We start from the raw sequence: 25197 nt of genomic DNA on the forward strand, positions 1-25197 counted from the left end.
GGGGTTGGACTAGGAGACCTCAAGGTCCCTTCCAACACTGTTATTCTATTCTATTCTATTCTATTCAATGGAAATGGTGGTTGTAAGTGAAGGACTACCTGTATGTGCTTTCACCCGATCAGCTAGACAGAAATGCATCTTAAATTCAGAGGTTCTGTGACTGCCTGGCATAATTAGTATTAATATAGAACTATTTGCTTAATTGTGACCCTTATTTGTTGCACTGTATTGTTCTCGGATTACAAAGTGGGTTGGTGCTTTATTGGGCAGGGGGGGGGAATTATAATATGATGTCTGTTAGTGTTACCAATCTGGGCTGTAAAGCTATCAGTGACTTCTAAAATGCAGCAATAACAGGTGTTTTTTTGTTTTTCCTACTCAAAAGCCATCTTTCCCCAATGTGAATGAAGAAAAAAAATCTTCTGTTTATCCAGAGGAATTAGAAGCATCATCCTCAGTCAATGAGAGGAATGCATTTATGCAATTCTGTCACAGCTTCATTACAAGTGGTGACTGTTTTCTCCCACATGTATTTATTACAACCATAGTGAAGTCAGCAAACAATATGTTGGGGCCCATAATTGGTGAAATGAATTGGACAAGGATGACCTGTGGCTTCCCAGATTGAACTGGAGGGTTCCCCAGAGACTCTCTGGTTAAGCCTACCTTTAGTTGATGAAGTGTTCCAGATCTAGATAAAAAAGTGAGACTGCAAGAGTTCCCTTATTTTATATTACCATTTGCCTTTTTATTGCATTTCAGATGTTCTTAGCTGATCCACCATCTACCTGCCTTTCCCCTACAGTGCATTATATGATTTGTGAAGCTGGATTTGAGAGGAAAACAAGCTGTGCTGTCAGTAGTTTTATATGCGACAGTGGTGAAATAAATTGGGAATTCATCACAAAACATGTACAATATGGAGAGCAAGGTCTTTATTGCTTTTAAATATAGTGTATTGCTATACTTGGGACAGTAAGACGTGTTTCTGAATTTGCATATACAGCGGAGATCTTTTACTTGTTTGGGGGGGGATCTTTTATTAAAAATAATAGAATTAGAATTCCTAATTTTAGCTTCAATGACCAAATCACTATTTAAGATTTTCTACAAAAAAGGAAATTTCTTAATGAATTTAAGCAGGGAACCCTTTCAGGAGAAAATATTTTTGAAGTTTTTTAATATTTAGCAGTACTTGACAGTATTCTTGAACCTGGTTATTTTGTTTTTTAGACTCAATATTGGATTATATCAACAGTATGAGATCTTTAGGTCCTTTATGTGAATCTATTCACTTGCATTTGAAATCACTTACAGTGGAACAATTTGAAAACCAGTTTGTGGTATGGCTTCAATGGACAAACTGCCCAGAGGTAGGAAAATGTTGGATTGGATCCCATTCCCGAATTTATGGATTGATGGATGAATGGATGGATACACACATATGTACACACACATTTCTTTAGCGTATGGCAGTGGTCCTCAACCCCCAGTCCATAGACCAGCATCGGTCTGCAGCCGTGATGGTGAACCTACGGCACAGGTGCCACAAGTGGCACGCGGAGCCATTTGTTAGGGCGCACGAGGCGTTGCCCTGTCAGCTGGCCAGCAGGCATGCTCTGAAGCCTCTGGAGAGCAAAAAATCAGCCCTATGGGCAAACCGGAAGTTTGAGAATGAACTTCCCATTTGCTCGTAGGACCATTTTTTGTCCTCCAGAGCTTTCAGGATGCTTCCCTGGAGGCTCTGGAGGGCAAAAACTGGCCCTACAAGCAAATCGGAAGTCATCATTCCTGAACTTCCGGGTTCCCCGTAGGTCTGTTTTTCGCCCTCCGGAGGCTTCAGGGAAGCTCCTGAAGTCTCTAGGGGAGGGGGGGCCTGCATTCGCCTTCCCCAGGCTACTAGGAAGCCTCTGGAGCCTGGGGAGGGCAAAAAAGCTGCACCAAAAGCGGGGGGGGGGTTCGCTGGTCGTGCACGTATGCGCAGGGGGGTAGCAACAATAGCATAGGTGTGGCACACCCGTGCATGACCCCTGACCCCCCCCTCCCCCGCTTTTGGCATGGGAGCCAAAAAAGTTAGCCATCTCTGGTCTGTGGCATGCAAGAAACCGTGCCGTACAAACAAGCAAAGCCTCATCCATGAGATGCAGGTAGCACACGAAACCACACACCCTCCAGCCTCGGAAAATTGGTCCCTGGCTTTCTAAAATACTAGTGAGCCTAGCCCTAGGATATTTGTTCTGATAATGCATGGTTCTATGGGTTTTCCACAGAAGAATTGTGTTCCGATGCAGAGATGATTACCCCAGATTTAGAGCTGTGATAAAATTGTTCATCCAAATAGAAATCAATTAGAAAAAAAGGAAGTCAGCAAATCATGCAGGCCTTCTCTCCCATGTATATAAAGCAAATCTAGAGTAATTTATTTTGCAGCTACCTTGTGGGTTGTGTAAGTTAGCCACAGGATTTGGTGGATGATTGTATTTCTTTGATAACTTTTTTGTCATTTCCAATTCTGTGGCAGAAATATATAAATGCTAAATTACCTTGGCAGCAGACATTTTTATGATTTGATGTCGTAAGTGATTATAAGCAAAGTGAAAGACATATACTCTCCAGCTGGAGAAAAAGGCAAGAATTAATTTGGTAATAGACCAGGTAATAACCATTGTCTTGTCTCCTTTAACATTTCCCAAAAGAAGTTCAACATTTAAATTTGCAGTTTTGTGATTTTTCACCTTTAAGTACTTGTTAAAGAAAAGTAAAGATATTCTTTTTATAATTGTGAAGCAGTGATTTGAAAAACCTTAATTGTTCTAATTGAATTGTGTATGTACTCTCACTAAGCTATTTCTTCCTAATATAAATGCACTAATAAAAATCACATGGTTACCCTTCATTTTTCCACCTTGTATAAACTACAGATATTTCTGGAAATGATTGATACCATAAAGAATCCACATGGTGCAGCAGTTGCACTCAGTTTAATGAAGCTTACATCATGTTTGGAACGAGCCTTGGGTGATGTAAGTGCTAAAATCTTGGAATATGTCAAGCCTGTGATCAATGAGATTCTTTTTTACACTCAAGAAATCAGCGTTTCACTTCCCTGTTTACTAATTAAAAGGTCACAGATTCAGTATAATTACCAGCTGGTTCCTCTGCCCAAGCACTGAGAGTGGCTGGTTTTCTACATGTCTGCTGATAGAATGGACTTGAGAAAAAGGCCGATTACTTGCTTTAGAGAATTTTCTCACTCTGTTGGATATGTAGAATTTGAAACCTCTCTTGGAGTCATAAATCTTGCAATATTAATATTTTGATCCAAAGCACTGTATTCTGTATGACTAATGCAACATTCACATATAAATACTCCTACAATACATTTATGGAAAAGCTAAACAAAGTCAGCCAGGTTTTGATAAATAACAGTTCAAAGACATATTTACTTGAAAACCTATGCGTTAATCTCAGTGGGGCTTATCCCATGTTAGGTGTGTCTTATGTTACAGTGCAAAATCATTACAGTGTCTTTCCGGAAGCTTTAGGCCAAGAAGCAGGGAAGTCAAAAAGGAGCAATCTTTTAATTATACCTCATTACTGGATATCTACAACTAACTTAGCTATCATGTTTGTATTTGTCAAATTTTGTTTTTGCGGCAGTTTTTAGCTGGAGCATTTTTAATATCAATAATAACAATGAAGAATTCATTTTAGTTTTCTGGTGTGTGATAAACCTGATGTCCTATAATAATAACGGAATGGGTTTTCTGCAGTCGTTCAGTTCACATGCATTTGGACGTAAAGACAGCAAGGCAGTCATAGCATTCATAAGACATTTTTTCCCCATTTAACTAGCCAGTAATCCCTTGCATCAGGATGGAGTCTGGGTGACCGAACGGTGCTTGAGCATTTAGAATTCATAAGACAATAAACCCAGTGAATTCACAATGAAAGATTGTTGGACAACTTCCCCAATTGCTTCAAATCATTTCAGCCAAAAAAGTTACTAATAGTAACACTTATCTTATATCCATGTTTGTGAGCTCCTGATTTGAGCCTATCTTTGGATGTGTCCTCTTTCAAAAATCCAAACAGCCACACTTTGTAATGCTTTGATGATCCAAGAACTGATATGAAGTTGCTTCATACTTCTTTGCTTGGATGAGATAATTAACATTTCAATGTCACTACGTTTCTGTATTGCTTTGTTTCAAATTACTCTTTTGAACATAAAAGAGGAATTGGATATGATGCTTTTAACAAATACATTGTCTGGGAAGGACAAATATTCAGAGTGAAATATATTGTATTCCAGGTATTCTTACTAATTGGGAAAGATTGTCCTTTTCTTCTAAGAGATTTGCTCGCATCTCCGGAACTTGTTTCTATCTTTGGGCAACCAGTGGTGAGTGTTAGATTTTTAATTTCAAATTAAAAATGTTTAAATATTAAGTATATTTACATTTATTTAAATATACACTTTAATTTTTACTCAATGCCTTACTTTGAACAATATTAATATAACAGGGCTGTTAGTAAATATTGAATAAGAATGTGGTAGGGGATATTTAAACAAAGATTGGAAGTTGATATCCAGTGAGTCAGGTTTTATAGAGAAGTTTTACAGGATAGAAAATTTGTATGGTTCATTTGTTTATGGAACAGTATATGAATAATATATTCTTATATATTATAATATATATTTTGCACTATTTACTTTTTGTTCAAATTAGATGGATGTTCTGAAGGTGTTCATTGGGTCTCCAGATAGTCTAAATCTTCGTAATATTTTGTGGCATGGATTTGTGTCAGCTGAAGAGATTCCTGTCAAGTAAGTAAAATTAATTGTGATTCTTTTGTTCCTATTGCAACAGAGTTAGAAACATAACTGAACAATAATTGAAGGAAGATATATTCATTTAGAAAGGGATAGACTACTCACATCTAAATGACATGCCACTAATTAACTTTGAATGATTGTAATTTATATTTTTATGAGTACTTTCTTTTGTTTCAAGATATTTGAATATTTATTTGAATTTTATTTTTTGGGGAAGAATTTTTCTACTGCGTTCTATATCTTATTTTCCATAGATATTTCTCCATGCTACTTTTTTTAACAGCCGGATTGGGGCAACTGCTTAATAATTACTGCCTTCAGGCCCACTCTGCTTTAATTCATCGACCCTATGTGTCTTTCACTCACTTGAAAGAGCTGCATATATTTCCAGGTATTTATTTTAATGGTTTACTGTTGAAGATGATACACAGCTACCATCTTTAAATATATATGTATACTTATTGAAGTTATTTCAGTTTCACTTTTAGCTAGGCTTAGAAATTGGAACCTTATGCAAATAGTTTCCTGAAGTTGAAGCTTATGTTCTAGATACAAAAAACATTAAAAAGTGCATTAATTTATTTAGTTCTGGTGAGTATGTGCATATAGACATCATCTATGGCCAATTCTATGCATTCTTCAAACGAGGAATGGGTTTGTCTGACATCTTACCAAATCTGTTTCCAAATGGGGACTGAAGAGTTGTCAAATATTTTCTCATGTAGATCAGGAAATTACCGGAGAACACTAAATTGAGAAGAAAAGCTACAACACCTGTTGTGTCTGTGCATTTGAAAATAAATGACTGATATGCAGGTAGTCCTCAACTAGCAACAGCTTGTTTAGTGACCGTTTCAAGTTACAATAATGCTGAAAAAAGTCACTTATAACCGTTGCAGCATCCCTGTGGTCATGGGATTTACATTTGGATACTTGACAACTCATTCATATTTATGAGAATTGCAGTGTTCTGGGATCTTGTGATCCTCTTTTGCGATCTTCTGACAAGCAAAGTCAATAGGGAAGCCAGATTCACTTAACTATCGTGTTACTAACTTAACTGCAGTGATTTGCTGAATAAACGTGGCAAAAAAGTCATAAAATGGGGCAAAACTCACTTAACAAATTTCGCAATTAGCAGCATAAATTTTGAGCTCAATCGTGGTTGTAAGTCAAGGACTACCTATATTCACGGAGCATTTTTTAGAGATATGTTTAAATGTAATAGATTAGAAATTAGAAACACATAAAACATTTTGAGTTGAATCATTTGCATTCAGATTCAATCCAAATCAAATGTGTGTCAATTGTTTCAAATGCACAGCTAGCTGCATTAGTCAGTTTGGAAGATTTTTAAGTTGGACTGAGCTGTTTTGAATGCAGACACTTAAGAAATAGCCTACACAGGGATTTTCAAATTCAAGAGAGATGTTTTGAATCCAGAATTGTTTGAATTATTAAAAATATACAATGTAACATAAAATGCATAAAAGAAGCGGAATAAAACAAGTGACATTTCAGACAAAAGAATGACATTATTGTAGGTTCCCAGACTTTTTAAAACTACATGTTTATCTAAAAGAGCTAGAAAAATAAAAACTGCAATCTTAGATCAGGCTTTTCCAAACAATGGGTGTGAGAGGCTTAAATGTGTTTGTTTGTCTGTTTAGTTCTCTTGCCTAAATCTGTTGTATAAAAAATCATTAAAATACCACTTCATTCATAATCCATACAATACAATTGGCATCTTTATCAGTAACTGGTATCTAAATTTTCTTTTTATCCTCCTCCTTTCAGCCCATTTTGCTTTTGAGTCATATGTTTTAGATTGTAAATCTGAAAACATATATTGTCTTATTTCTGTTTAGCCTCTGGGAACATCTTTTGTGAGGAAGAGTGGTAAAATAAGGATAAAATGCTTCAAATATAGAATGCTTTGCAAAATCTTGGAAAATATAAAAAATCAATAAAGATGCACTAGACTTGGCAGTTAAATCTTACAAGTAGTGGTAGAAGCATTGTTTGAGCATTACTTGAAGATGGTCTTAATAAATTTTGATTATCATTTTTCTCCACAATAAATTTATTTTTTTATAATGCAACAAAATGTCAGTGCAAGTTCCTCTCTTCTGTTTTATAGATCTGAATCAAGAACTCTTGTCATTGGCTAAAGAATTAGTAACAAAATCCAATATTGTACTAAAGACTATGATACCTTTTTGGATTGCTGCAATAACTTCATTCCAGCAGGCACGGTAACAACATTAGTGTGTTTTAACCTTTTTTTAAGTAGTTGAAAAGTGGTTTAATGCAATTGGAATGCAGAGCATAATTTATTAGAGATCATTTACGTATTGGACATAAGATGTCATTTCTTTCAATCTTTGGCCTAAGATTCCATAGGGTCCAGGACCATGATGGCGAACCCATGGTATGTGTGCCAGAGGTGGCACGCAGAGCCCTCTCTGTGGGCAAGCGCGCTGTCACCAGCTGCTCTTCTGGCTTCCAGTGTGTGCATGCGTGCTGGCTAGCTGATCTTCGTGCATGCTGGAGCCCTGGAAACCCAAAAACCATGTGGCTGGCACGTGCATGCTGGTCTTTGAGTTTCTGGGGCTCCAGCTTGCATATGCACACTTGCATGCACGTGTGTTCTGGTTTGGACACTGGATGCTGAAAAGGTTTGCCATCATTGGCCTAGGGTCGAGGTCTTCAAACTTGGCAACTTTAAGACTTGTGGACTTCAACTCCATAGCTGGCATAGCTGGCTGGAGAATTTTGGGAGTTGAAGTCCACAAGTCTTAAAGTTGCCAAGTTTGAGGACCCCTGGTGTAGGACTAGTCATCCTGACCAATTTGCCCCAGCTGACTTGATGCAGGACAACTTTCCACGGTCAATTCAACACGGGATAACTTGCTGCGGGACAATTCAGTGTGGGATAACTACCTATTTAACACAACAGGAAGAAGCTTTCATTTCCCCATCCACGCATCTTTTGCTGAATATCAGCAGAGGAGATGAACATTCATCCCCCTAAGTATTGAAAACACTATGAGGTATATTTGAATCAACAAGTAACAAAGGCAACCATAATTAAGCAAGAGGATCAGTGTGATGATGAGAGAGAGCATTTCCCTGAAAATATGCTACATCTAAACAATAGAAATGTTCAATTTTCTAATCTTGCTTATGAAAGCGGAAGGATATTCTCTGTCCATCTGCAAAGGAAGTTCTGATCACAAAATAATGCATCACCAGGAATTAGTCCAATACGGGTTGCAGTGTATTGTGTATGTATGCATACATGTAGTTAGTTAGTTGTAGTTTATTCAATTTGTATGCCGCCCTATTCCCGAGAGACTCAGGGCGGCTAACAACCAAAGAGGGAAGGGGGTACAAATAAGAAAAAAGACAAACAAATTAAAATATAACAACAGTCGCAACTTCCAATGGGGCAAGGATTTCATCAGCTCCAGGCCTGCCGGAACAACCAGGTCTTCGCGGCTTTGCGGAAAGCCGGGAGAGAGGTGAGGGTCCAGATCTCAACAAGGAGATCGTTCCAGAGGGCCGGAGCAGCCACAGAGAAGGCCCTCCCTCGAGGTGTTGCCAGTCGACACTGGCTGGCAGATGGAATTCGGAGGAGGCCTAATCTGTGGGATCTGATAGGTCTTAGGGAGGTAATCAGCAGGAGGCGGTCTCTCAAGTACCCAGGTCCGATACCATGTAGGGATTTAAAAGTAACAACTAGCACCTTGAAGTGTGTCCGGAGCCCAATGGGCAGCCAGTGCAGCTCGCGGAGGACAGGTGTAACATGGATGTACGGAGGTGCACCCACAATCGCTCGCACGGCTGCATTCTGGACAAGCTGAAGTCTCCAAATACTCTTCAAGGGCAGCCCCATGTAGAGTGCGTTACAGTAGTCCAGTCTTGAGGTCACAAGGGTGTGAGTGACTATTAGAAGGGCCTCCCGGTCCAGGTAGGGTCGCAGTTGGTGCACCAGGCAAACCTGGACAAATGCCCCCCTGGTCACAGCTGACAGATGATGTTCTAAAGTCATGTATGTATTGTTCCTTGGAATGAAAGCCAACAAACTTCAAGTTGCTTATAAAATTAAGGAAAGAAAAAGTGATTGGATATTAAGAGAGTAGAATAAGTCATGACAGGGCCTCCTTTAATTAGTTTCTGTTTGGGATAGACAAAGTGATTTCTCAACTTTAACCTCATGCATGGAGCCCAATTAAGTTGGCAGGCGAGTTTCACTCCAGGGCTGGTTATTGGGCATACATTATAAAGTACATAAAAATGCATTTATTAGGAGAAATTGATAGGGTGTTTTTAACCTACTACTATAGCTCTTTCTTTTAAAACCTCCTTCAGATCTCAAATGGTTCTGCTGTAATCCATCCAATTTGATACATGTTACTACTATCTACATTTATAACAGCAATTTGGAAATATTTAACTTCCAATATTAATAAATATTCAATATTTATTGAATGCTTTTCCTTACTAATATTCCATTAGGTCATATTTTCATTTTCTCTCCTTGTTTTCAGTCTTCAATCCATCCTCATTAAGTTCAGCCCATTTATCTTCATAATGTGTACATCCCAATCACAAAGAAAGGGTTTATATCAATATAATAAAAATGTTCCAAGGAAAATTGAAAGGAAGGCATAATCATGACTAGCACTGTTAATTAGGCAAAAAATGTGGCAATGTCTTCCTTTTTATAGGATATCTTCAGTGTTCATTTATTGGTGTTATTTTCAAAAGAGAACCAAATTAAAAGAGCTGTATAATGGCCCCCAGGCCAAGTATCATTAATTTTCAGATAATTTGGCTATTTGTTTATATTTTGATCTATGTAAAAAACACCTCCTGCTTTTTTTTTTTGGCAGCTTGAATGGTCTGTGATTAGTGTATGTTGGAGATTTGTAGTTATTTTCAGAAGAGATGCCTGCTTATATTATTGTCCCGGGGCAAGTCTGATGCAGCAAGTTGGCTGGGGCTTGTCCCACAGGAAGTTGTCCTGAGATGAATTGGCTGCAGTAGGTTGTCCTGCATTGAGCTGACCATATTGTATTCACCAGGCTGAGAACCATTAAACCCTTATACTGGGGCGAGTCAGCGGTGGCAAGTTGGCTGGGTTTATTACGCGGCGAGTTGGCCAAGGGGACAAGACCCATTATACCATTTTCCCAGTACGAATCAACCATGGTGATTAGGCCAGGACTTGTCCCGCAGCTAGTTGCCCCTCAATGAATCAGCCATGTCAATTCAAGCATTGCCAGTTGGTCACGGCAAGTTGTCCCATTCTGCATTCCATAAACTATTGTTTGGTATAAGAATTACAAGTATCATTCCATACACACAACTGAAGAAGATGGTTCTTTTCCCATAAAATGACCAGCAAGTCTGTTGACCCTTAATTTACATTAGAATCTAAGGACTTCCCCATTGCCTGACCAACTAACAATATGCTCCAAGCATAGTAAGATTCCCTATTATCACAGGTTATGGCATCTGAATAGTTAAAACCATTTTTCTGCATAAAGTAAAAACAAAGTATGCTGTAGCTCAGTCTCACAATAATATTTCTTTCAGGTATGCAGATTGTGTCATTTTGCTACTTCCTCAGCTGGAAGGTGGGCTTAGAGTACTCTTCACAGCAGTTAATAAATGTCCAAGCAGACTAATGACAGCTGAGGTAATCAATTTTTATCTATTGTTATCCATATGGTTTAAAAAAAACCAGTGGAATTTGTTGAAAATTATGCACATTATATTTCAGATTAGTCTTATTTTATATTTGAATGCTTTTATGTTGATACCATTGTTTAAACTGCTAAGTTGTTTATAGGTCTTTGCTCTGTAATCCCCTTTGACAGAAGAATTTATGTAACATGTGGTGCTTTTACCCAGTAAAAAGCACTTGAGACATTTTCTCTCATCAATCGGTACATGAATGTAATTTGAATCTGTTCAATTATTGTTCCTCTTAACTGCTCAGTGAAGTGTAAAGTACTCATTGCTAAGCCACACTTTAACATTCAGAAATTAATGTTAGAATTGCATGTTTGCACACTCTTTTCTGAGCTCACTAATTCTAGTGCAATGCTTTATAATATGCAGAAGAAATAACTGAGTTACTATTCATTTACAAACAAATATCTTAAACCATAATTTATAGTACATTATTATACCTCTGCCTCCCTGCAGGTCATTAGTATCCTATTTTGACTTACAATTTTTGCTACTGAACTGAACTTGGGCCAGTCATTGTCTCTCAGTCATATGAAGCAGACAATGGCAAGCCACTTCAGAAATCTTACCAAGAAAACTATAAGGACCCGTCCAGGCAGTTGCCAAAAATAAACACCATCTCAAAGGCACAAATAAATAAATAGGTACTTTATGCACCTTGCATGCATACCTAAAACTGTTTATTATCAACTTTGCTGCTTTCTTCCTGCAAGTTGAGATTTGTATAAAAGCCAGCATGGACAATAAAAGAGGGACCATAAACTATTTCACATTCATATTGTTCCTTAGGGCACAATTCTGAAAATATTTCAAGTTTTGGTCAATTATAATACAATCCATTCAAAATGAATCTGGTTGTTTGTTACAAGCTCATAATAAAAAAGATTTCTTTTATATATTATAACCGGTATTTATTCATTATATTTGGGGTAGAATATAGGTGGAGAATCATCACTGCAGATAAGTGCAATCCAAAAAAATAAACAATTTTGGATCCACCAATAAATAAAAAACTCAGCCAGTATAAAGCCCAAAAGTCATAATAAAAACAAAGGAGGCATTTTAAAAACATCCCCACTCTTTTCGAATTGCTGCTACTGCTTCCATGTCTCTAGTAACAGAATGAAAGAAATCCATGTGGGGGGGCATGATTCTCTTTCTTCCCATTCTGTAGTCGTCTTAGAACAGGGGTGTGAAACTCGCGGGCCACAGGCCAGATGTGTCACATGCTGGCCATGCCCACCCTGGTTTAGCAAAGGGCAGGGGGAGTTGTGATATGTAACGTGATGACAATGTGTCATTGCGAGTTTGACACACCTGGTGCAGTATTTCTACGCAGCTTGGCTCTTACATTATTATTATTATTAGATTTCTATCCCACCTTTATTACTTTTACAAGTAACCCAAGGCAGTAAACAAAACTGTTTTTATTACTTAATGTCAGAAAGCTGTATAGAAATGCATGACCACATTCTAGCCTCTATACAAATATTATTTCCAATTATATATAAAGTACATTTTATTCTGGAAATGAAATGTTACAAATATTTTTATTTCATTATATTCTAGTCATCTTCTCTGTATACCACTTTTGATGAAGTAAGTTCCTTATAAGATTCTTTGAACTATTCGATAAAGGACTAGTCAATTATTCTTTTAACTTGGCATGCTAAAATTAACTAAAATTGCAGTATTCAGTGAAGACCTTTTTTAAATACATTGTTGGGATTATTAAGCTTTATATTACTAGAACAGCCCTTTGTGTCACACGCGAAGAAAGTTAGAAAACAATTCATAAAAGGGGAGAAAAAACATCCGATTGTAACAATGTCCCTTCTTTGATAGGCCCAAATTACTATCTTGTTTAACCAACATGCTCTGGCCTATATTTCATCAACAAGATGATAACATGCCATATATGTGGCATATGTTCCATATGTTGGCATATGAATCTTGAAATGTTATAAACCATATTGTTCTGAGGAGATGCAAAATGTAAAGTGAAATATCAATATCTACGTTGTCCCCTTAACCATTTTGTAAGGATGAAACCTGGATGTACTATTTTGCATTGTCAAGTCCTAGTAGAATCTAATACTTGCAAGAAAGATACATCAAAAATGTAAGCAAATGCTGCAATGGCTAGAACATAGTCAATTCTGCCTGATTTTCCTTAAATAAGTTCCCAGAGTTCTGTTACAAGCCCCTGCTCTTATTAAATCAAAACTTGTTTCATTAATTTTTAAATGTATTTCATATCCACTATTTTTCCTATGTAGATACTAGCAAAACAGTTGAATAATGAAGAAATAAATCAGCTCCCCATAGTCCTTGGTGAATCAGCAATGGTAATGTAATTAAGTTTTGGGGGTTTTGTGTTTCAGTTGGGAATGCTGAATGCTTCTAGGATAACAAATTCATGCTCTATACATGTTTTTGACAATAAGCCTAGTTGGCTTTATAGATCTAAAAAGACATTAATATAATTTCAGTGTATAATGCAGTGTTACCTTTGATCAGTCTTACTTGGAAGACAGGAAGCTACCGTACATAGATTTCTGTATTCATATGCAGCATTCAGGTTTTAAGATTGGGAAAAAGAATACATAATATCTTATAAGGCCACCTTTTTTTTAAAGTCCAGTTATGGACATGTGAGAATGCTACACATATATAGAATTTGGCATTCAGTTTTCATTATTAGAGAAGAAAAATGATTTAAGTAGTTTCTTTCCAGCTATTGCAAAAAAATGGCAAATAAGGGTTGCCATTTTGGGTTGGGTTTTGGCTTCTCCCAAAGTTTCCTTTGATGCATGATTGTAAACAACCAGCATATTTGCAGTAGATCAAGTGATGATAAGGGGGAAAAAATCATCTTATTGGCACATTTTGGCAGGAATTTCTTTGGGATTTTTTGAACCATCAAGAAGGCCCACGTGTTAGAGACCATCTGAGCCATGGAGAAATCAACTTGAATTGTTTCCCAAGAGAAATCGCAAATTCCATGCTTTCATTTTCTATTACAGTCCTCTGCAGATTTTCACAAGATGACTTGGCTTCCATTAAGGTAATGAATATGCCAACTTACATTAAATTTTAAATTACATTAAAATTATGCTGTTGTACTTTCAAATCCAAATGTTTATGTATTTGGAGTATGTATTCTCCCTGTTCCATATAGCATAGTATTGTAAATCTCTTTTTATGGAGAAGAGCAACCAGGTGGCCTACCTGTTAGTCCTATTTTTAGATAGCCGCTTGTTTGTCACATTCCATGAAAAATTATTTCTGAAAGGGAAATGTATATCCTGAATATCATGTAACACAGAGGAATAAACTAGAAGGAAATTCAGTTATTTGTCTTTTGTCTTTTTATATGAATTTTTAAAGGGGAGGCAGCGAGGACTACCTTTGTTCCCCTTCCTAGTTTTCTATTATCCTTATTGGCTGGCTTATTTATTTTTTTAGAATGTAGAGATGTTCTCAGATCAGGTATGTATATGTATGTAATGTTCAATATTCATCACACTCTTCCCTTTCAAGGTAAGCAGTGTTATGCAAAGTTAAGAAAAGGAGTATAAAATAATAAGCCAAAAATTAAGGCATGATTCTTAGTTTTTATAAATACAGGTGAAACTCAAAAATTAGAATATCGTGCAAAAGTTCATTTATTTCAGTAATGCAACTTAAAAGGTGAAACTAATATATGAGATAAGACTCATTACATGCAAAGCAAGATAGTTCATGCTGTGATTTGTCATAATTGTGATGATTATGGCGTACAGCTCATGAAAACTCCAAATCCACCATCTCAGAAAATTAGAATATTACATGCAATCAATAAAACAAGGATTGTACATAGAACAATTATCCGACCTCTGAAAAGTATAAGCTTGCATATGCACTCAGTACTTGGTTTGGGCCCCTTTTGCAGCAATTACTGCCTCAATGCGGCGTGGCATGGAAGCTATCAGCCTGTGGCACTGCTGAGGTGTTATGGAAGACCAGGAAGCTTCAATAGCAGCCTTCAGCTCTTCTGCATTGTTTGGTCTCACATCTCTCATCTTTCTTTTGGCAATGCCCCATAGATTCTCTATGGGGTTCAGGTCAGGCGAGTTTGCTGGCCAATCAAGCACAGTAATCCCACGGTCATTGAATCAGGTATTGGCAGTGTGGGCAGGTGCCAAGTCCTGCTGGAAAATGATGTCAGCTCATCTGCAGAAGGAAGCATGAAGTGCTCCAAAATCTCCTGGTAGACGGCTGCGTTGACCCTGGTCTTAATGAAGCACAGTGGTCCAAAGTCCTGTTGCTCCTTGGTTCAAAGTCCTCTTTTCTGATGAGAGTAACTTTCAATGAACGTGGGATTACTGTACTTGATTGGCCTCTCCATTCTTCCTCCATACTCTGGGTCCTTGATTTCCAAATGAGATGCAAAAGTTGTTCTCATCAGAAAAGAGGACTTTGGACCACTGAGCACCAGGACTTTGGACCACTGTGCTTCATTAAGACCAGGGTCAACGCAGCCGTCTACCAGGAGATTTTGGAGCACTTCATGCTTCCTTCTGCAGACAAGATTTATGGGGATGCTGACTTCATTTTCCAGGTGCCCACACTGCCAAAAGCACCAAAACCTGGTTCAATGACTTTTGGATTACTGTGCTTGATTTGCCAGCAAACTCGCCTGACCTGAACCCCATAGTGGGGCATTGCCAAGAGAAAGATGAGAGACATGAGACCGGACAACGCAGAAGAGCTGAAGGCTGCTATTGAAGCATCCTGGTCTTCCATAACACCTCAGCAGTGCCACAGGCTGATAGCTTCCATGCCACGCCGCATTGAGGCAGTAATTGCTGCAAAAGGGGCCCAAACCAAGTACTGAGTACATATGCATGCTTATACTTTTCAGAGGTCGGATAATTGTTCTATGTACAATCCTTGTTTTATTGATTGCATGTAATATTCTAATTTTCTGAGAGGGTGGATTTGGGGTTTTTATGAGTTGTATGTCATAATCATCACAATTATGACAAATCACAGCTTGAACTATCTTGCTTTGCATGTAATGAGTCTATTTCATATATTAGTTTCACCTTTTAAGTTTCATTACTGAAATAAATGAACTTTTGCACAATATTCTAATTTTTTGAATTTCACCTGTAGGCATAAGAATTTATAAGGCATAAGAAAAAGAAAATGAAAAAATTACTATATGCATATACCACTGTGCTGTTCCATTTGAGAGTGAACAATGATATGTGACATGCAGAAAAAGAATAGAAAGTAACAAGCAGAAGAAATTCAAAGCAAAAAAATAAGAAAAGCAAACATAGCTAAATAGTGTAAATCAATACTATTCATACACACACACACACACACACCTCTATGCTTGTAAATCATTACAGCTTCCACCACATCCATTCACTAGTTCATACTGTATGTTGCTTTTTATTCTTTAAAATATGCACCATTTTCTTTGTGAGGATTGTTTCAACAAACAATTGCACAACTGGGGGGTATTTAAGCACTTTTATTTTTTAATAAACCCGTAAAATCATTTCAGTGCATTGCCCTTAATTTCAGCAGGAATATATTTGCGAAAATGCTTGAAAATAAGATTGAAATCTCTTTGTATTTTATCATTTATCTTAACATGTCTTTAAACCAGGAACACGAATCCTTAAAACTATTAATGACCTGTGCAAATAATTACTGTACCAAGTTTCATCCAATAACTCAGCTTAAGAAACAGGTATGTAGTAGTCTATTTTCCCATTGTTGCTGTTGTGTATTGAATTTATACCAACAACTTTAAATTGAATAAAATAATGAAATGTTATAAATTGAATTAAATTTAATATTTAATTAAAAAAATGGAATATTATTAAATTGAATAGCCATATTAATTAATAGTGCTTTAAATCAAGTTGATGAAAGTATGAGATTTGCACATATAAAAAAGCCCAGCATGAATGGTCCTTAGTGCTCTCTGACCTTGGTGGTGGTTGTTTTTTTGCAAATGTTTCATTGTCCAAAACCACCGTATTTTTATATGGTATAAGACACACTCTTTTCCCTCAAAGAAGAGGCTGAAATTTTGGGTGCGTCTTATACACTGAATACAGCATTTTTTGCCTCCCGAAACCTCGCCTCCTTCACCAAATGGCTGTGCATAGCTTTAGGAGGCTTTCAGAGTGCTCCTAGGTGCTGGGAAGGGCAGAAATGAGTGAAAAACGGTCTGTTTTTTTACTCAATTTCCACCCCCAGGAACGCTCTATAAGCTTCCTAAAGGCTATGCACAGCCATCTTTTTTTTTTTTTTTACAAAAAACGAACCCGTTTTTGCAAGAAACTGGCCACTTTTTTGCTCATTTTGGGGGGGGCACCCCACAGGAGCACTCTACAAGCCTCCTAAAGGCTATTCATGTGCTTTTGGGGGGAAAAAACAGGCCTGTTTTTGTGAAAAACAAGCCGTTTTTGGGAGATCTGCAGAGTGCAAAAACTTTTTTTAATTTGCCTCTTCAAAATCTTGGTGCGTCTTATACTATGAAAAATAAGGTAAGTTAACATTATCAGTACTAGTCCAGCATGTTAAGTGAATATGTGCCAGCACATGAGGTCTTATTGAAAATTATATAAAGACATTTAATCAGGTGTAGATTTGTTTGTGAGTTCCATTTCAAAAGTTGTGTTAAAAAATTACTAGCAAACCTGTGCATTGGCATGGATCCTGAACATTCAAGAGGAAATATTTTGATTGCAATGATGAAATATAGGAAACTATTGGGAAAACATTCCCACATGTCCTATTAAAAGCAACAAAACCCAGCAGCTGAAAAATGCTTTGGTATTTATTGATTTGCAGTCAGGGAACATTCTTATTAAGAGAAGGCAGAAGTTAGAACAAGCAATTGCAACAGCTTCTAGCTCACGGGTGTCAAACTGGATTTCTTTGAGAGCCGGATCAGCATTGTAGTTCTCTGCAGGTTTTTTGGGGGGCGGGAGTGGGGGGAGATGGAACTGACGCCTCCTGCAGCATCCTGCTGGCCAAAACGGGCCGTGCGGCCCATTTCAGCCTCCCCAGCCTCCAGCAGTACTCTGCTGACCAAAAACTGGCAGAGGCACTGCAGGCTGGTCCTTTGATATTTCCAGGCTGGCCCCCCCCGGGCCGGATTTAAGCATCCCGCAGGGCTTGAGTTTGACATCCCTGTTCTAGCTTATTCCAAAGATGGCTTTGGTTACATCTTTGCTAATTTCCACGCCCTGCAACACAACATGTTTGAAACCATGGGAGTTTCTTGAATCATTAGTTTAATGAAAATAGAATAGTTAAATTGTTCTATAATTTTTGTTTTTCTTTCTAGATATTGAACTGTATAAAAAGTATCACCTGTTGGCCAGATTTTCTTATGGAGTCTGAAGAGCAAGAAATTTCAGGGTAATACCTTTTTCCTCTTTCCCTTCTTGGAGTTACAACCATGGGATTGAAAGAAATGATGAATTTATTTTTTGATAATTGCATTGATGATCACCACCAGTCACAATGGACTCAACAGCCTCAAAACTGGTCTTTATGACCTGCACTTCCATCCATTGTAATATGCCCCATGACATGACCACATTTAGGGCTCTTGGCAACCTGTTCATATTTACACTATATTGCCAAAAGTATTCGCTCACCCATCCAAATAATCAGAAGCAGGTGTTCCAATCACTTCCATGGCCACAGGTGTATAAAATCAAGAACCTAGGCATGCAGACTGTTTTTACAAACTTTTGTGAAAGAATGGGGGTCACTCTCAGGAACTCAGTGAATTCCAGTGTGGAACTGTGATAGGATGCCACCTGTGCAACACATCCAGTCGCGAAATTTCTTCGCTCCTAAATATTCCACAGTCAACTGTCAGCTGTATTATAAGAACGTGGAAGTGTTTGGGAACGACAGCAACTCAGCCACGAAGTTGTAGGCCATGTAACTCGTCCAACATCAGTGTGTGACCTCACAAATGCGCTTCTGGAAGAATGGTCAAAAATTCCCATAAACACACTCCTGAACCTTGTGGACAGCCTTCCCAGAAGAGTTGAAGCTTTTATAGCTGCAAAGGGTGGACCGACATCATATTGAACTCTATGGATTAGGAATGGGATGTCACTTACAGTACGTTCATATGCGAGTAAGGTAGGTGAGCGAATACTTTTGGCAATGTAGTGTATGTCCGGTTGCCAAGTGCCGTACAGTTATGTGATCACCATTTGCAATCTTTTCAGCCTTTCCCCCCAGAAAATCAATGGTAAAGCCAGAAGGGAAGGTTGGAGATAGAGCATTGGATTTGAGATACATTCCGCCCCTCCATACGGGACAAACTAATGAACACCAGTGTTCTGAACCTTTCAGAACAATGGCATTTGCTAGCATTTTTGTCATTTTTGAGATCTGTTCTTCCAGCATGTTGAAGGATTTCTCCTCTGGAAGGGAAATCTCTTGACCTGCTAGAGGAATGGACTTCAACTCAGGTAAAAATTAGATGCCAAGCACAATGAATAGACACTAAAGGAATCTTTTTATTTTTTAGGTATACATATTAATGGTCAGACAAATTCTCTGGAAAAAACTTTTTTAAAGGGAACAATTCTTCTACTTTATCATGTTGTAAGGGAGAGGTGAATGGTCTGAGGTGTGTATCAGGCGCTGAATGCCTTGGCTGCATTCCACAGAAAACATGAAAGAAAATATTATCAAATACTAGATGTTAATGTGACCGAAGATAAATAAGGTTAAATGCAAATTTGAAGAGGAATTATATTAATGATCTTTCTTTTTTTCAATGTAAATCAAAACTTAAATCTAATTTAGATTTTGTTCAGATTCATTCACTATTTTATATACCCAGCCAATTCATAGGCTCGGTTCAGCCTTCACAGTGCAATATTTCTATTGGAATGTAAAGTATTTATTGCAGTAAAATGAATATTTATTTGTGTCAAAAAGAAAACTAAGTCTTTCATGAGTTTGTATTGTAACAACTTATTTTTGTTTTTAGGTCAGGAAAAGATACAGCCCCCTGTATTCTTGTGATCAATGATATTCTGTCTCAACTGCAGCCCTATTTGTCTGTGAATGTTACACTCTTAGGTGATTCTGTAAACAATCTGCTAACTGAGAAGTAAGTTTTATAAGATATTCTGGGCCTCTTTCAAATATGAGAACACATTTTATTCTATTAATGCTTTATCATCCTTTGGAGATTCATTTATGTTAAAAATCATAAAATTCAGATATTTTACTGGACCAAATAACATTTTAGTTTTGCATCATAGATGATTCCAACCATTTTATTTTTAAATCAACTTTTGCATTTTGTTGTGAAAATTGAGTTGGTTCTGGCTTATTCATTAAACCACGGATAAATTAATGTGATATATGAATGCAGCCATCATGTTGTTTAGGTTGCATTTTTTTTAATAAAGTCTGCCTGGGGTTGTCTATAGAGATTCTCAGTCATCCAGGTCATGGTTGTCCCAAAGAAGCTTTTTTTCAAGAGGCAACTGGACTTTCTGTTTTTTCTTTGAAGACGTTTCGCTTCTCATCCAGCTTCTTCAGCTCTGTACCTGGAGTTGGCTTGTCTCTATTACTTGTAATTGAATTAATGCAGTTTGGATTTGAATGACATGAGAAGCTGCTTTTAACAAAAATGGAAATAAACTTCCAAATTCCTTATAGTTTACATTAGAGATATACTGAAAATATTAATTTAATATGGAAGTAGCCATAATTTTGTGTCCATTAATAGAAAACATATGTTATTTCCCATAAGTAATAACTAATTTTAGTGCAACCTTTTGTTCTGTTCAGGTTGCTGACTGAACTTTGTAGCAAGCACATTCATACCCTTTACTCTCCACGAACTATCCTGGAAACCATTGTGGTGTTTCGCCAGATAAGCACCCATTGCCATCATGTGTCACGTCAAGTCATTTCAATTTGTGAAACCAGATATGAACAGTGGATAAATAAGTCACTGAGGTCACGCCAACGACTTAACTTTCTACGCATGAGAAGAAGGTGGGAAGTATCTTACTTTTAAGAGAATGAGAATTTTAACAGAAAGTGATTTTAAAAAAAACTAAGAAAGTAATTTCAATACTATACAGAGCCACATATTTATAATACTGATCTGATCCTTCCAAAGTTAATATTAGTTTCCATGTAAGGTTCTCATTGAAATGAGTGAGATTTAGCAATATGTCAATGTAGCTAGAATATCAGCATAGAAATAGGGAAAGTTCATTCACCTGATGCTGACTGATCTTCATTCAGCTGGTAAACAAATTTCAGTCTGATTTTCCTAAGAATAATGCCTTGAATTCTTAGGAGGAAAAATGGGATATAGATTTAATAAATGGTAACGTTTGTGGTAATTTGGAACAAAATGTGAGAAAGAAAAGCTAATTAAAATATAAAAAAATAGGGGGGAAAGCTGATAGGAAGAGATTTTCAAACAGCACATATATCTCTGCCGATTGGTATTCCAGCTAATTACTGTTCATTTAGCTTCTCCCTCTTTTTATACTATATGTTTTCCAGGCACCCTTCCTCACTTTATTATATTGGGTCTATGTAATATTATTTTAGTGCATGTTTTTATATGTATATTTAATTACGTGCTTTTTTTCTTCCAGTATAAAATTTCTGTCCCCAGTTTTACAACTAGTTTTAATCTTGATTACCCTGGAGCTAGTGAACATTCATATAATTTGCAGAAAAAATACTTCTGAATGTCAACAATACTTAAAGTGAGTATATTCTTTTTTTTTTTTTGCAGAATATTCTAGCATTTGATTTTTTTAAGTCAATAATCATCTTAACGATAATTCCCAGTAATTTACAATTATTTGCATTCTTATATCATTATATTTTAAAAGAATGCTGTCTCTGAAGATGCACATTAAGGATATCATTGCATTTGAAATACCTTTCTTCATTTGTTGTTCTTGCTGCTGCTTTTTTTTTTTAAATAGCTGCTTGGACTGAATTGGATGTAGAACCATGGTGTGTGTGTGTGTGTGTGTGTGTGTGTGTGTGTGTGTGTGTGTACACATGGTGCTTTTAAAGCTATAAAATGATACAAATTCAATGCTGTCACAGTTTTTTATGTAGTATTTGAACTTAGCAGTCATTATTTAAAACTGCAATCCTACACATATTTTAATCAGCAGGGGAAGATACAGTGAGAAACTGCAAAGTGACTATTTGAAAGGAAGGAGTGCAAGCTGCTAGCTGATCGCATTTTTCATTTACAGACTAAGAAAGCAGCAGTAGTTCTTTTAGTTAAACGTATTGGTTTAAAATGCCAAATCAATTATTTTGCAAGATACATCAGCATTTTCCAATCTAGCCAATAGTAAGATAAGTGGACTTCAGCTCCCAGCATGCTTAGTATTGACCATATTGAATAGGGACTTCTGGGAGTTGAAGTCCACTTATCTTACTATTGGCTAGATTGGAAAATGCTGATGTCCCGGTTGAGAAACATTCAATATTTGTTCTTTTTTTTGGATTGAATGACAGAAAGGAGAGGGAACGTTCATCCACGGAACTGCAGGCTTAGAGTAGACAACAGAAAAGTGGGCCAGAGTGTTAATGTTATGTAGGATTCATTCCTGCCAACCAGCTATGCCAGCTATTGTGTATAGGCTACTGAATTAGGGTGCCTGGGACAATGTGAGAATATTAGTTATGTACTGTCTACTTCTTATGGTTTAAGGTGGAGCATCTTAGGGTTTTTGTCCCACAGGATTTCATTGTCCATGTAAAGTTTGCTCAGTTAGGGGTGACTAAGGATTTCATATTCTGTATAGGGATGCGGTGGCTAAGACACTGAGCTTGTCGATCAGAAAGATTGGCAATTTAGCGGTTCGAATCCCTAGCGCTGCATAATGGAGTGAGCTCCCATTACTTGTCCCAGCTTCCGTCAACCTAGCAGTTCAAAAGCCTGTAAAAGTGCAAGTAGAAAAATAGGAACCACCTTTGGTGGGAAGGTAACAGCGCTCCATGTGCCTTTGGCATTTAGTCATGCCTTCCATGACTACGGAGACGTCTTTGGACAGTGCTGGCTCTTCGGCTTTGAAACGGAGATAAGCACCGCCCCCTAGAGTCGGAAACGACTATCACACATATGCGAGATGAACCTTTACCCTTATAGTGATCAAGGTCCTATTATAATTAATCATCTGGTCTCATCTTTGCATATAGCCTGTGTGCCACAGGTTGCTTATTTTTCTGATCTGTGATGCTCCATAGGGTTCTATCTTATGCTACCATATACTTCAACACCTATATGTAACTTCTGTGGGAGGTTTGGAACCATTACTATGCTAATAATAATATCTAGGTCCACTATTATTTATCATACAGCCCCAAGGAATCAGTTAACAGCCTTGTCTATTAATAAGAACTTTTTAAAGAAAAATAACAAATCCAGACAAGGAGAGAGTTGTTAGTAAAATAAAAAACTGGATGTAGGGATAGGGATTCAAATTGTCTTGGATAGATGCACTACTTGTGAAAAAATAGGAGAAGCAGTCTTGAAGCGTGCCTTATCTTCTCTTGTGGCTGAATCTATAAGTTGTACCTGTGGTAAAGAACAGATTTGTCAATTATGCATATTATCCTAGCTACCAATGTTCTTTAATCAGTCAGATTTGAGGATAGTCACATCTTTTGAGGACTGCAACATTCATGATTTGAAGCTGTTTTGGGAAGATGAAGCTTGCAAGTGACACAAAATGCCACAGCTAGTCAAGTGATATAAGCTAAAGTTCCTCAACCTTTCTGGGTTGGCAGCCTGGAGAGGAGAGGGGGCAGGTGCCTGTATGCGTGTATGCACTGGCCAGCCATTCACAGGACCCAGTGGCCAACAGGTTACAGCCTGGTAGTGGACCACAGCCCACAAGTTGAGGACCCCTGGTATAAGCATCATATGGATATATTGAAAGATCTGAACTGATGATGAGTTGCTTTACCAGGCAAGTTTTAATGTTTTGGTATTGATCATCAGTGCTCAAACAGCTTAGGATTTATGTAAGGATCATGTTCTTCATTATAAATCTGACTGTGAAGATGTACAGGCAATATTCTTCAGAAGATGGTCTGTCAGACTTGGGTTTATCTGGCGAAGGAGAAGCATTCTCTTGAATGGCTCCCAAGGTGTGGAGTAGCATTGGACTTCTCTTTTTCATAGTTTATAAAATCTACTTAAATGTATTTCTTCTGCAGTGTATTTAACTATTAACTAATGTACAGTAATTTAATTTGTTGTTTTAACTTTAATTGTGTTTTAATTTTGTAAGTAGTACTCATTTGAATAGAAAGCTAGTTTATATATCAAATACATAATGAATTAGGGTGACCTCTGATTTAATATCTAAAATAATTGCATTGGGTATGTCCATTACCCTATCAGCAAAAGCAAAAGGGAGTTAAAAGCTTGCCAGATTTATTATGATATAAATGATTTATAATGGTAGGGCATTCTCAAATTATTTACAAATGACTTCATTTTAGAAATAATTTTAATCAAATGTATTGACATAATTTTATTTTATTTTTCCTCTTAGGTTTCTGAAACTGATTTTGCAGTACATTGAGAACTTGGTGACTTACACAAGTCCAGAAAAAAATAAATGGGACGAAACCATAGTGCTTACGCACAAATCATTGATAAAAATCAGAACCTTTCTAGGAAGGGAACTGATGCTTGTACAGTTAGCTGAAACAAAGAATGTAGTTAGTCCTCATCAGAATTCTATAGGTCTAACCTAAACAGGCAGTTATCCTTTCTCCCCAATTTATACAGATCAACATTTGCAAAAACTATGTGCATATGTCCTTCAAATCAGTGATGTGTGGATGTGAGTATGAAGGAGATTTTCTGAGCAAAAAAATAAAATTTACGGCAAAACCATCTGTTGTGGATGGGTGTGTTGGTCGATGGATTGATGGATGGATAAATGAATAAGTTTGATCACATTAGTGAGATCAATATTACTGCTGCTATTAAATATAATTTTATTTTTTACTAAAGTATCTTAAGTATGGTACTATAAAAATGTTTTAGTAAAATATACTGATTTGTAAATTATTTTTTAAAAATTTATCTGATTAAAGTGAATAAACTGGGAGACATGAGTTATCATTATAGATTGAAAATGTTATTGCCTATTTCTCAAAACTCATTCTGAATTCAAATTAATATTTAATTATTATATAATTATCATTTATATAATACATAAATTATATTTTGACTAGTCAGAATAATACTATGCATGTGCATAGAACATACCATTTCCCCAAAAATGAGACCTCCCTGGATAATAAGCCTAATTGGGCTTTTGAGCGCATGTGCTAAATAAGCCCTCCCCAAAATATTGCAACACAGCAGCAGCCATGAGGTGACTACATTCACCACTTCCTGCACCTCAAAACTAGTAAGACCTCCCTGAAAATAAGGCCAAGTGCTTATTTCATGGGTCAGAAGAAAATAAGACCTTGTCTTATTTTCGGGAAAACGTTGTAGTACACCTCACAATTCTTTTACA

General features: G+C 37.0%; 1 protein-coding gene across 4 annotated transcripts in view; it reads left to right on the plus strand.

The window, feature by feature from the left end:
- Window positions 1-24791, plus strand: part of ERMARD (ER membrane associated RNA degradation) — a 27489-nt gene extending 2698 nt beyond the window's left edge. The window contains exons 2-18 of one of the 4 annotated variants that reach the window (XM_032216701.1): window positions 763-931; window positions 1234-1373; window positions 2922-3023; window positions 4316-4405; window positions 4734-4831; window positions 5095-5231; window positions 6981-7095; window positions 10445-10547; window positions 12173-12202; window positions 12883-12951; window positions 13500-13670; window positions 16269-16352; window positions 17964-18037; window positions 19641-19763; window positions 20453-20662; window positions 21280-21393; window positions 24217-24791. In XM_032216701.1, the coding sequence (XP_032072592.1) occupies window positions 763-931; window positions 1234-1373; window positions 2922-3023; window positions 4316-4405; window positions 4734-4831; window positions 5095-5231; window positions 6981-7095; window positions 10445-10547; window positions 12173-12202; window positions 12883-12951; window positions 13500-13670; window positions 16269-16352; window positions 17964-18037; window positions 19641-19763; window positions 20453-20662; window positions 21280-21393; window positions 24217-24421 (2034 nt within the window). In that variant the 3' untranslated portion in view covers window positions 24422-24791. Of the gene's footprint in view, window positions 1-760; window positions 932-1233; window positions 1374-2921; window positions 3024-4315; window positions 4406-4733; window positions 4832-5094; window positions 5232-6980; window positions 7096-10444; window positions 10548-12172; window positions 12203-12882; window positions 12952-13499; window positions 13671-16268; window positions 16353-17963; window positions 18038-19640; window positions 19764-20452; window positions 20663-21279; window positions 21394-24216 lie in introns of all 4 variants that reach the window. The other 3 variants (XM_032216702.1, XM_032216703.1, XM_032216704.1) reach the window with 3 other exon arrangements.
- The last annotated feature ends 406 nt before the right edge of the window (window positions 24792-25197 follow it).

The sequence above is a fragment of the Thamnophis elegans genome, chromosome 4 (genome assembly GCF_009769535.1).
Source record: "Thamnophis elegans isolate rThaEle1 chromosome 4, rThaEle1.pri, whole genome shotgun sequence".
NCBI lineage: Eukaryota > Metazoa > Chordata > Lepidosauria > Squamata > Colubridae > Thamnophis > Thamnophis elegans.